The sequence below is a fragment of the Bubalus kerabau genome, chromosome 18 (assembly GCF_029407905.1).
Source record: "Bubalus kerabau isolate K-KA32 ecotype Philippines breed swamp buffalo chromosome 18, PCC_UOA_SB_1v2, whole genome shotgun sequence".
In the NCBI taxonomy this organism is placed as follows: domain Eukaryota; kingdom Metazoa; phylum Chordata; class Mammalia; order Artiodactyla; family Bovidae; genus Bubalus; species Bubalus kerabau.
In genome coordinates this window covers 33,429,166-33,440,496 of record NC_073641.1, presented here as the reverse complement: position 1 = coordinate 33,440,496, position 11,331 = coordinate 33,429,166, and the positions used below count along the sequence as shown (strand labels likewise).

The following is an 11,331-nucleotide window of genomic DNA, read 5'->3' as shown; positions in this document are numbered from 1 at the left end:
TCAATTAATTCCCATGTCCCATTCTGCTACTCCTATCATTTTATTTCAATAAAAGTTCAAAATGTATTGAAAAAGTTACTTTACCACTTTTCTTCTAGTTGATGTCATCTTATGAAGTGCAATTATCAGTCATGAGTGTTTTGGGGAAAGACAAATTATGTGGGTGGAAGTACCTCCAAATTAAGAGTCTCTATGACCATCCCAGGTCTCCTCCCTACTACAGGTTATAAACAGACTGGCCACACAACACAATCCTCAATGTCTTTCTTTATACCCACTATAATGTTATATATATGTATATGTATATTTTTTGACTGACATCAACTGCTGGACTCTGTTTGCCTGATCCTCAGAGGGAAAAAACCAAAACAGGTGTTTAAAAGATTCAGAAGAAATCAGTGAATATATAAGAAAGTGCTGTCTTTATCAATAAAATAAAGCTCTGGGCTCTAAAGCTTACAAAAGGAAGTACCACATGGTGGCAACTGAGGGAGTCTCACAGTAAACCCATGTGCCCTTACTCTAACTCAGAGGTTTTTCACTTAGACCTAAAAAAAACCTCTCATTTATCACAATCACCATCAGGGTAGCCTGGACATAGGCATTACTTCCCCTTTAACTCTGTCTGGCTCAAGGAAGTACAAAATATTACCAGCATAGAGTGTTATGGAATATTTAAAGAAGTCTTTGGTGATAACTTCCTGATGTTCAAGCTGGTTTTAGAAAAGGCAGAGGAACCAGAGATCAAATTGCCAACATCTGCTGGACCACGGAAAAGCAAGAGAGTTCCAGAAAGGCATCTGTTTCTGCTTTATTGACTATGCCAAAGCCTTTGACTGTGTGGATCACAATAAACTGTGGAAAATTCTGAAAGAGATGGGAATACCAGACCACTTGACCTGCCTCTTGAGAAATCTGTATGCAGGTCAGGAAGCAACAGTTAGAACTGGACATGGAACAACAGACTGGTTCCAAATAGGAAAAGGAGTACGTCAAGGCTGTATATTGTCCCCCTGCTTATTTAACTTCTATGCAGAGTACATCCTGAGAAACGCTGGACTGGAAGAAAGACAAGCTGGAATCAAGATTGCCGGGAGAAATATCAATAACCTCAGATATGCAGATGACACCACCCTTATGGCAGAAAGTGAAGAGGAACTCAAAAGCCTCTTGATGAAAGTGAAAGTGGAGAGTGAAAAAGTTGGCTTAAAGCTCAACATTCAGAAAACGAAGATCATGGCATCCGGTCCCATCACTTCATGGCAAATAGATGGGGAAACAGTGGAAACAGTGTCAGACTTTATTTTTCTGGGCTCCAAAATCACTGTAGATGGTGACTGCAGCCATGAAATTAAAAGACGCTTACTCCTTGGAAGGAAAGTTACGACCAACCTAGATAGCATATTCAAAAGCAGAGACAGTACTTTGCCAACAAAGGTCCATCTAGTCAAGGCTATGGTTTTTCCTGTGGTCATGTATGGATGTGAGAGTTGGACTGTGAAGAAGGCTGAGTGCCAAAGAATTGATGCTTTTGAACTGTGGTGTTGGAGAAGACTCTTGAGAGTCCCTTGGACTGCAAGGAGATCCAACCAGTCCATTCTGAAGGAGATCAGCCCTGGGATTTCTTTGGAAGGAATGATGCTAAAGCTGAAACTCCAGTACTTTGGCCACCTCATGCTAAGAGTTGACTCATTGGAAAAGACTCTGATGCTGGGAGGGATTGGGGGCAAGAGGAGAAGGGGACGACAGAGGATGAGATGGCTGGATGGCATCACTGACTTGATGGACGTGAGTCTCAGTGAACTCCGGGAGTTGGTGATGGACAGGGAGGCCTGGCGTGCTGCGATTCATGGGGTTACAAAGAGTCGGACACGACTGAGTGACTGATCTGATCTGATCTGATACGTGGTTTGTGAAACATTCCAGAAATGAGCAATGAGAACAAATCCGCATACTAACAAAGAAGAGGATTTGATGTGAGTTAAGAACCTATGTTCTTAACTCATGGAATCTCATGGACGGAAGAGCCTGGTGGGCTACAGTCCATGGGGTCGCCAAGAGTCAGACAGGACTGAGCGACTTCACTTCACTTCTTCAAGAACCTATGTTGTGCGTAGTCACTCAGTCGTTTCTGACTCTTTGTGACCCCATGGACTGTAGCCCGTCTGGCTCCTCTGTCCATGGGATTCTCTAGGCAAGGATACCAGTGGGTTGTTTTGCCCTCCTCCAGGGAATCTTCCCAACTCAGGGATCAAACCCAGGTCTCCTGCATTACAGGCGGATTCTTTACAGTCTGAACCACCACAGAAGCCCCAAAGTTTACCAAAGATACATAATCAGACTGTAGCCCACCAGGCTTCTCTGTCCATGGAATTCTCCAGGCAAGAATACTGCAGTGGGCAGCCAGTCCCTTTTCCAGGAGATCTTACTGCCCCGGGATTGAACCCGGGTCTCCCACATTACAACCAGATTCCTTACCATCTGAGCCACCAGAAGAACCTATACCCTAGAAAAAAGAGAACAGGGAGTAGATTATTTCTCAAAGGGCAAGAAGTCAAAGTTTGAATCATCTCTAACACTGGAAACGCTTATCCCAGTTACCAATGTCCCTAGCTGCCTGCCAAATGCACAAGTAAATCACTTCATGGAGGAAGATAAAGTCATTGTATGCCTCAAATTATGTATAAAAATTTTCACACATAATATCAGCATTCAAGAAAAAATAATTAAGAAATAAGGAAATAAAACAACATGATAAAAAAAATCAAAAGAAGCAACAAAGAAATAGAGTTTCCAGACAATGAGATATAGACTGTAAAGTAACCACTCTTAATGTGTACAAGAAAATTAAAGACAAGAGTAAGAAACTTAGAGAATTTGAAATCGTAACAAAAAGGTAAAAATAACTAAAAATAAATAACAACCAAATTAAGAACTCAATAAATTAAAAGATTAGACACACCTGAGCAATCAGTGCGCTGCAAGATGAGAAGAAAATGTCCATGTGAAAGCAAGGAGAAAAGGCAAGAGATGGAAAATACAGAAGAGGTTAAAAAAAGAAAAAAGAAAAAAACATCGAGAATGCAAATAGAAAGTCTAATATACATGTATTTGGCAACTTGAAAGGAGCCAGCAAATAGAACAGAAGGAATATGAAAAATATTATGCCTCATCCCTCTAACATTCTGATGCCTGATGAGAAATCTATGGTCATCTGAATTGTTTTTCTCTTATAAGTTTTTACTTATTTTCTGGATGCTTTTAAGAATTTGTCTTTAGGCTTCATAAGTTTAATTATGATGTATCTTGATTTTGATTTCTTTGGACTTACCTGATTGGAGTTTGCTCATCATTTTGAATCCGTATGTTTATACCTCTTATCCAGTTTGAGAAGTTTTCAGCCATTAGTTCTTCAAGTATTGATACTTTTTTAGTCTCACTCTTCTTTCCTTTTGGGTCTCTGCTGACATGAATGTTAAATCTTTTGCTGTAGTCACCATAGATTGCTGAAGCTCTGTTCTCTCTTTCTTTCTTCTTTTTAACTTTTCTTCTCTCTGTTCTTCAAATTGGGTTATTTTTTGATTCTTCCATCTTCCAATTCACTGATTCTTTCCTCTATACTCTTAGTTCTGCTGAACCCATCCATAGAGCTTTCTATTTCAGTTACTGAATTTTTAGTTCTCAAATTTCCATTTGGTTTTTCTTTATATCTTCTATTACTTTGCTGAGGCTTTGTAATTTTCTTCATTTATTTCACCCATGTTCATAATTGCTTCTTGAAACATTTTCATCATGGATAAAATGGTCTACTCATTATTAAATCTCTGTCATCTTTTTGTTGGCACCTATTGATTGAAAACAGTTTGAAATCTATTGGTTCTTGCTTAGTAGAATAAGTGATTTTTTTCCCCCTTAGGATGAATAACTTTCTAAATTGAAACTTGGATATTTTACAAGTTATAAGACTCTGCATTTTATTTAAAACTTCTGTTTTGACTGTTTGTTTGTTTGTTTTTTTAATGACACAGCTCCTGCAAAGGAAAAGGGCACCTTATTACTGCTCAATGGAGGTAGAAGTCCAGGTTCCTCACTTGGCCTCCACAACACCCAAGGAGGAGGTTGATCCTTGTCATTGCTGGGCAGGAACAGATATTCTGGCTCTCTCCATGGTCTTTACTGACAAGGCCATGAGGGTGGCCTCTTACTGCTGAATAATGGTGAGAGTCCTGATGCCCCACAAGGCCTCCTGTAACATCAGCCCAGGGAAAGAGCTAGGGGGACTTTGTTACTGCTGGGTGTGAATAAAAATCTGGGCTCCTGTTTGGCCTTCTCTGACACCACCACATCAGAGAAGAGGAATAGGGGTTCCTCATTATGGCCCTGAGATGGCAAACGTTTAGGCTCCTCACTCAGCTTTGCTGCTGTGGGTACGGATGGGACCATATTCTTTCCTGTGATGTTTTGGCTTCAATAGAGCAGTTTTGGTTTTTTTTTTCCTAAAAGTTTTATGTCTTGTGAAGCTGCCCCTTTCTTGGTGCTTCAACTAGAGACAGCAGGGTTTTGTTGAGCAGGCTTTTTTTCCTTTAGGCTCACTGGCACCTCTGATTTGCTGGGTTCTTTGCCTACAAATCTGGGATATAGAGGCCAAAAGAAAATTCCAGAAACTTACCAGTGTGTTGTTTCTCATATTCTGAGATCCCGACTCAGCCTTCTTTTTTCTGTTTTTCTTTCAGAGTCTTGGTATGTTTGTTTTTTACATAAGGTATAGGGTTTGTTTTGTTGTTGTTGTTGTGCTTAATAAGAGAAATAGTGAAAGGCACATCTACTCTATGGCAGTGGAAGTCTCTCATTCATTATGCTTTCTAAAAACAATGTGTAAGAAAATTATTTACCTTGATTTCTGAGTTTTGATCCCCTCTTAAATTTGGAAATTTAGGCAATCACCTCCCTCACCTCACCCTACTTCCAGTCCTGTTTGGAAGTCATCATAGAGGCTGGAATAAATGAGAAAAACATTAATCCAAAATAATGTAAGAAATGAGACAGAAGTAACACAGAAGAGTAAGACAAATAGAAAACAAATGTTACCATAATAGATTTAATTCCAAATATATTGAAAGGACTAAGTAATACACAGGGGTTCTCCAACATTAAGAAGTTAAGGAAAAGAGGAAGATCCACAGTGAGACCAGGGAGGGTTCAGTCAGTTCCTTGTTTGCAAGAAAAATTTAAAAATGAGAGCAGCAACACTTGGATCCTAAAGGACCCTTTGACAATATAAACATTTGGGAGTTTCTCCAACTTCCAGGAGAATAGTAACCACTTCCACATCTGCATGCTAATACATTTCATATTGTTGTTATTCCAAGACAGGACCAGAGTTAAACTTGAACACTCAAGATTTAGTAGCCACTTGGGACAATAATGCTGAAAAGAAATTTCTAGACCTGGTGTGTGATCCCCTGCTTAGCCCGCTATCTTCTGGGATTTTTGCCACCTGAGGCTGTTCTGTCTTCCTTCTCAGCTCCACAGGAATGACTGAGTACGCTCCTAGTTTAAAGTTTCCAAGCCAACATTAGAGTTTACTGCAAGAATCAAGGCCATCATCTACAAGCTGAGAAGCAACTAAGTAACTGTTCTCAAGTACATATTATCATCCTGGTTCCAACACATTGCCTGAAGGAAGAAAAGGAGGAAATAACTCTAGTTATCTGTAGTATATGTAAAGTATTAAAGGCCCCTCTGAAAAATCTGGACTTGTCAGGATCCCTTTTTCAGCTTGCTGTATCTGTGGGCTCATTGGGGATATCCCAGAGTTTTAGTTCATTTCAGTAACCATAAAACAATTTCTCTTTTTTTGGCTGCACCATGCAACTTGTGGGATCTTAGTTCCCAGATCAGATATTGAATCCCAGGGCCAAGCAATGAAAGTGCCAAGACCTAATCACAGGATCACCTGGGAATTTCCAAAGATTTCATTTTTTGACCCATAAGTAATTTAAAAAAAATTTTAGCAGCTAGCAAATAGAATATAAACTTTATACTAGGGCATAATAATGAAGATCATGTAATTAAAGGTTGCTGTGTACAGGTACTAAAGTTAATATAAGTGCTTCCCATGTATTTTCTCATTTGCTTTTCACAACAACACTATTCTAAAGGTGAGGAAATGGAATATTGATGAAGTTAAACAATTTGCCCAAAGTCACCCTGGTTTGATCCCTGGTTGGGAAGATCCCCTGGAGAAGGGAAAGGCTACCCACTCCAGTATTCTGGCTTGGAGAATTCCATTGACTGTATAATCTGTGGGGTCGCAGAGTCGGACATGACTGAGCTACTTTCACCCCACTATTAAGTTGAACTAAGACTTCAGCCCAGGCTATCTTCAAACCAAAGTCTTAAACACAAGACTATCTCCTTCCCAATGTTGGCTTAAAACAGACACAGGGATATGGTAGCCAGAACTACCTTGATTTTGCCAACTCTCCTTAAGTTTGAACAATCCATTTTCACTCCAGAGAACACCTGATAATTATTAACTGACACAAAGCCGGCACCACAGAGAACTGTGTTTTAACACTAACTTCATTCTTAGGTCTTCAATCTTATTATCCTTGTAGGTGCCTGATTACTAAACACTTCTGGAAGAAATCTCAATGTCTGAGAAACTGCCATCATATAAATTCAAGGTCACAAACTTCTACCAGATCCCATGGATGCTACTGTGATATTATGTTCTAGATCCATTTCGAATCTTTCCATTCTGTTCTGTAGTAGGCAGCTTCTAAGATTGCTACCAATGATCACGCCTCCCAGGACAGGCATACCTCATTTTATTGCATTTCAGATAATTAAAAAATAATAATAATAAGCTTAAGATTTGTGATAAACCTGAGATGTCAGATGATGATTGGTATTTTTAAAGCAACAAAGTTATTTTTAATTAAGGTGCCTGTGTGCTAAGTCACTTCAGTCATGTCCACCTCTTTGAAACTCCATGGACTGTAGCCCACCAGGCTCCTCTGTCCATGGGATTTTCCAGGCAAGAATACTGGAGTGGATTGCCATGCCCTCCTCCAGGGGAATCTTCCCGACCTAGGGATCGAACCTGCGTTTCCTGGGGCTCCTGCATCTCAGGAGGGTTTTTCATATATTTTGTCATCTTCCTCTCGGCTGGATTCTTCTCTATCAGCATTTACGTTAAGATTCTCTCATCCCAAAACACAAAAACTAAAACTGGCTTGACATATCACCCTCTGCAAGTAGTCCTTTCTTTCCTCTCTCATTTTTTAATGACAGTTTGATCATTGCCAAATCAATTTATTTTCCTAACTATTCCTTAACCTGCTTATTTATTCCTATACTCCCCTACCCACCATGGAACGTTCCTAATCTTTACTTAGCTTAAGCACTTTGCAGCATTTGGCACTGCTGATCATACCATCTCTTTGAAACATTGACCTCCTTGATGTTATACTCCTCTGCTTTTCCTTTCTCCAGCTGCCATACTGTCTTTTCAGGTTTTTTCTTTACTGCTAAGCCTATAAACATTGATACTTCTTAGGTATAAAGTCCTTCACCCATGTCCATTCTGACCCTGTAGGCCAAAAGTCCAAATTCAAATGCTTTAAGAAAAAGGCAGGTAAAAAGGAATGACATTCACTGGGTCTAAGACTCTAAAAAGTGGTGGGGGCTGTGGTGAACTGGATAGTCCAAATTCCATGGAGAGATGGTAATCTCTGTTTGGCTTAATCTAGTTGTTGTTTTATAGGAAAGCAGCCATATAGATTGGAATTTCTAAAATGCCTATTTCTAGGTGCAATTTCTTCATCTTAAAAACTCTGTAAATAACAATGATGATAATAATATTAAAACACCAGGAGTTCAAGTTAATCTACAAACCGATCACTAGTCCATCATCCCCACAGATTGTCCTAAAACAATCTCATCATTTCCCATGGCTTCAATAGCCATTTTATGCTAAAATTTTCCAGATCTCTAAGGTTAGCTCTCTCCTCCAAGCTCTATACAGATCCAAATGTAAAATGCCTTCCTTGTTTTTTTTTTTTTTTTGCCTCACCAAGTGGCTCAATTCCCCCACCAGGGATCAGACCCACAGCCCCTTCAGTGAAGAGTGGAGTCCTAACCAATGGATTGAGCGAGTGGAAGTCACTCAGTTGCAATCAACTCTGCGACCCCATGGACTGTAGCCCCATCAGGCTCCTCTGTCCACGGAATCCTCCAGGCAAGAATACTGGAGTGGGTTGCCATTTCCCCTTCCAAGGTATCTTCCCGACCCAGGGATCAAACCCAGATCTCTTATGTCTCCAGCACTGGCAGTCAGGTTATCACTAACGCAAGCCCCTAACCACTGCACCACCAGGCAATTCCCTCTGTCAATTTTCTAATCTCATTTGCCACCATGGTTTCATCTAGATTACTAACAATCCCCCAACTAATCTCTACTTCTATTTCATCCCATTTATTCTCCATAGAATTCTCTTTACAAAGTAAAATTTACCATGTCACTATCTCGCTCAATCTTCAAGACTTCCCTTTGCCATTATGAGAAACTCTATGCCTTTAACACTGTTTACAAGGCCTTTGTGGGTCTGCCCAGCAACATTCCTTCAGTTCCGGAGAGCTTTAGTCTCTCCCATACCTCAGCATGTTACTGACTAAGAACACTCAGATTTCATATATGTCACTAGTTTTCCCTGACCTCCAGATTATCTTGTTCTGTCTCATAACACTCAGCATTCAGCACCAGGAAGTTCACTGTTCAGTAATGTCTATTTACTCTATCACACTAAGATCAGGAAGGCAGAAACCACATTTGCCTTGTTCACCATTGGAATTCCTAGTCCCTTTAATAGTGCCTAGGCTTCCCTGGTGGCTCTAAACCCCGGTTCATTCCCTGGGTCGGGAAGATCCCCTGGAAAAGGAAATGGCAACCCACTCCAGTATTCTTGCCTGGAGAGAAATCCATGGAGCAGAGGAACCTGGTGGGCTACAGCCCGTGGGGTCACAAAGAGTTGGACATGACTGAGTGACCAACACTAAAGAGTGCCTAAGACAACGTCGGCTCTTAATAAATATCTGCTGAAATAATCATTACATTTACCCTTGAAAGTGTTAGTCGCTCAGCCGTGTCTTACTCTTTGTGACCCCATGGACTGTAGCCCATCAGGCTCCTCTGTCAATGGGATTCTCCAGGCAAGAATACTGGAGTGGGTTGTCATTTCCTTCTCCAGGGGATCTTCCCAACCCTGGAATCTAATTTGTGTTTCCTGCATTGGCAGGAGGGTCCTTTACCGTCTGAGCCATCAGGGAAGCCCAGATCCCTGGTAGGTCAGCTGGTAAAGAATCCCTCTGCAGTATAGCAGACCCTGGTTAGAATCCTGAATCAGGAATGATCCCCTGGAGAAGGGATAGGCTACCCACTCCAGTATTCTTGGGCTTCCCTGGTGGCTCAGCTGGTAAAGAATCCGCCTGCAATGTGTGTGACCTGGGTTGGATGCCTGGTTGGGAAGATCCCCTGGAGAAGGGAACGGCTACCCACTCTTCTGGCCTGGAGAATTCCATGGACTACAGTCCATGGAGTTTCGAAGAGTGGGACACGACTGAACGACATTTACTCCTGCAGACAGCTATTTAAACCCTTCCCTAATCCTTAATCCTAATCTCTCTTTTGAGAGAAAACAATGAGTAAATTTTGACTGTCTCATTCTCAAAATGTCATTCCCCTCCCACCCCCCCCACCCCGCCCCGCCCCGCCACAAGCAATGAATGAATGAATGATCCAGTCACGTGGGGGTCACTGGCCTCTTTAAGCGCGGGACCTGGGGAATGGAGAGCTGCAGTTAACAGCACCACGTGTAATAACCCGAGCAGCCACAGGACCTAAGTCTAGCAAACACGCGCTGCCCGCCGAACACAGAGAGGGCGGGCACCCGGGAGGAAGATCCTAGGCGGCCGGAACGTGCTCGCGCCCGTGGCCGCCGCTGCCCGCGCCGTGGCCGACCGGGTGTCGGAGGGAGCGCACGTGCGCCGGCCGGACCCAAGCAGAGAGAGCGCCCGGACACTGGCGAGGAAATGGCTGGAGAGGCGCTGTTCAGGGGTAGGGAGAAGTGCGGGGCGAGTTTCGCCCCGAGAGGGGAGAGCAGAGAAGGAAAGGCTTTTAGGACTGAGAGCAGAGAGGGAGGATCGTGAGCTAGGTAAGGTGGCCAGACTTAGGCCTCGGGAGGAAGGGGACGGGGCGGGGCGTGGAGGGGGGGGCGGGCAGCGGTATAAAACACACCCGGAACCGGTTGCGAGTTTATTCTGAGGTCCGGCTCGGAAGTGTTCACACCTGGAGTGTGGCGCGGGTGGGTAGAAGGTGGAGCCCCACCCCCGACAAAGCCAGGCTGTAAACCGGCGTAACCCCGCCTCAGCTGCACTCCCTCCTCCCTGCCCAAGCGGCCTAAGCTTCGCGAGCGCCAAATCCTCTCGGTTAGCTCCGCCCTGCCATTGGGGGTGGGGGGGCGGGGGCGTGGCCCTCCCGCTCTCTAGTCAGCGCTCAGGCGTCCGCGTCAGCCGGAGTCCGACGCCGTGACGCAGCACGTCGACGTAAGTGACGCGCAGGCCCGGGCCGCTCCTCCTTCCCTGAGTGAGTGCCGGCCCGGTCGGGGCGGGGGAGAAGAGGGAGGGCGGGGGAGGGAGAGGCGACCCGGGAGTCGTTGTGGGCCGCGGGCCGGACCGGGTCCCGGGAAGGCGGGAGCCAGGGACGGGCCGAGGGGCTTGGCAGGCCATTAGCGGGCCGCGGCGGCTGTAGGGTCTCCTCCCCTGCCGGATTTGCGCGCCCCGGCGCTCGGAGCCTCCGGCGCTGTGCCCACCCCGCTCCAGCTCGCGTCTCCCGACTCCAATTAGGTCAGGCTCGGAGTCCCGCGGCCGCGGCTCCGGCCCCCAACGCGCGGCGGCCGTCCGGCTCGCCTTTCTTTCTTCCCTCGCCTTCCTCTCCTCTTGCCTCACCCTCCCCCCTTCTTTCACGTTGCTGGGGTTTTGTTTTTTTTGTTGTTATTTTATGCTTTAGGGGTTTTGTTCCTCAGCCCGAGCTCATGGGTGTACATTATCATGCTCCTCTTTTGTAGAGCAACCGGACGGCCATGGAGGCCGAAGAGACGATGGAATGCCTTCAGGAGTTCCCTGAACATCATAAAATGATCCTGGACCGATTGAATGAACAGCGAGAGCAGGACCGGTTTACTGACATCACCCTGATTGTCGACGGTGAGCAGGGTGGTGGGCTGAGGAGCTAAGTTTGTGCCTTCAGATCTCTTCCCTTCCCCCACC

General features: G+C 44.3%; 1 protein-coding gene and 1 long non-coding RNA gene across 8 annotated transcripts in view; one reads left to right on the top strand and one right to left on the bottom strand.

Moving 5' to 3' along the window:
* Window positions 1-3,374: 3,374 nt before the first annotated feature.
* The window catches only part of LOC129633317 (uncharacterized), an 8,412-nt gene continuing 455 nt past the window's right edge, over window positions 3,375-11,331 (bottom strand). Inside the window, exons 2-3 of the long non-coding RNA XR_008705017.1 lie at window positions 4,893-4,994; window positions 3,375-4,031 (exon numbers count right to left, since the gene is read on the bottom strand). This is a non-coding gene — a long non-coding RNA (uncharacterized LOC129633317). The remainder of the gene's footprint in view (window positions 4,032-4,892; window positions 4,995-11,331) is intronic.
* The window catches only part of ZNF131 (zinc finger protein 131), a 27,895-nt gene continuing 26,423 nt past the window's right edge, over window positions 9,860-11,331 (top strand). The window contains exons 1-2 of one of the 7 annotated variants that reach the window (XM_055555242.1): window positions 9,860-10,120; window positions 11,130-11,268. In XM_055555242.1, coding sequence (XP_055411217.1) covers window positions 11,145-11,268 — 124 coding nt within the window. In that variant the 5' untranslated portion in view covers window positions 9,860-10,120; window positions 11,130-11,144. Of the gene's footprint in view, window positions 10,218-10,360; window positions 10,649-10,692; window positions 10,909-11,129; window positions 11,269-11,331 lie in introns of those variants that run through there. The other 6 variants (XM_055555241.1, XM_055555244.1, XM_055555239.1 and 3 more) reach the window with 6 other exon arrangements.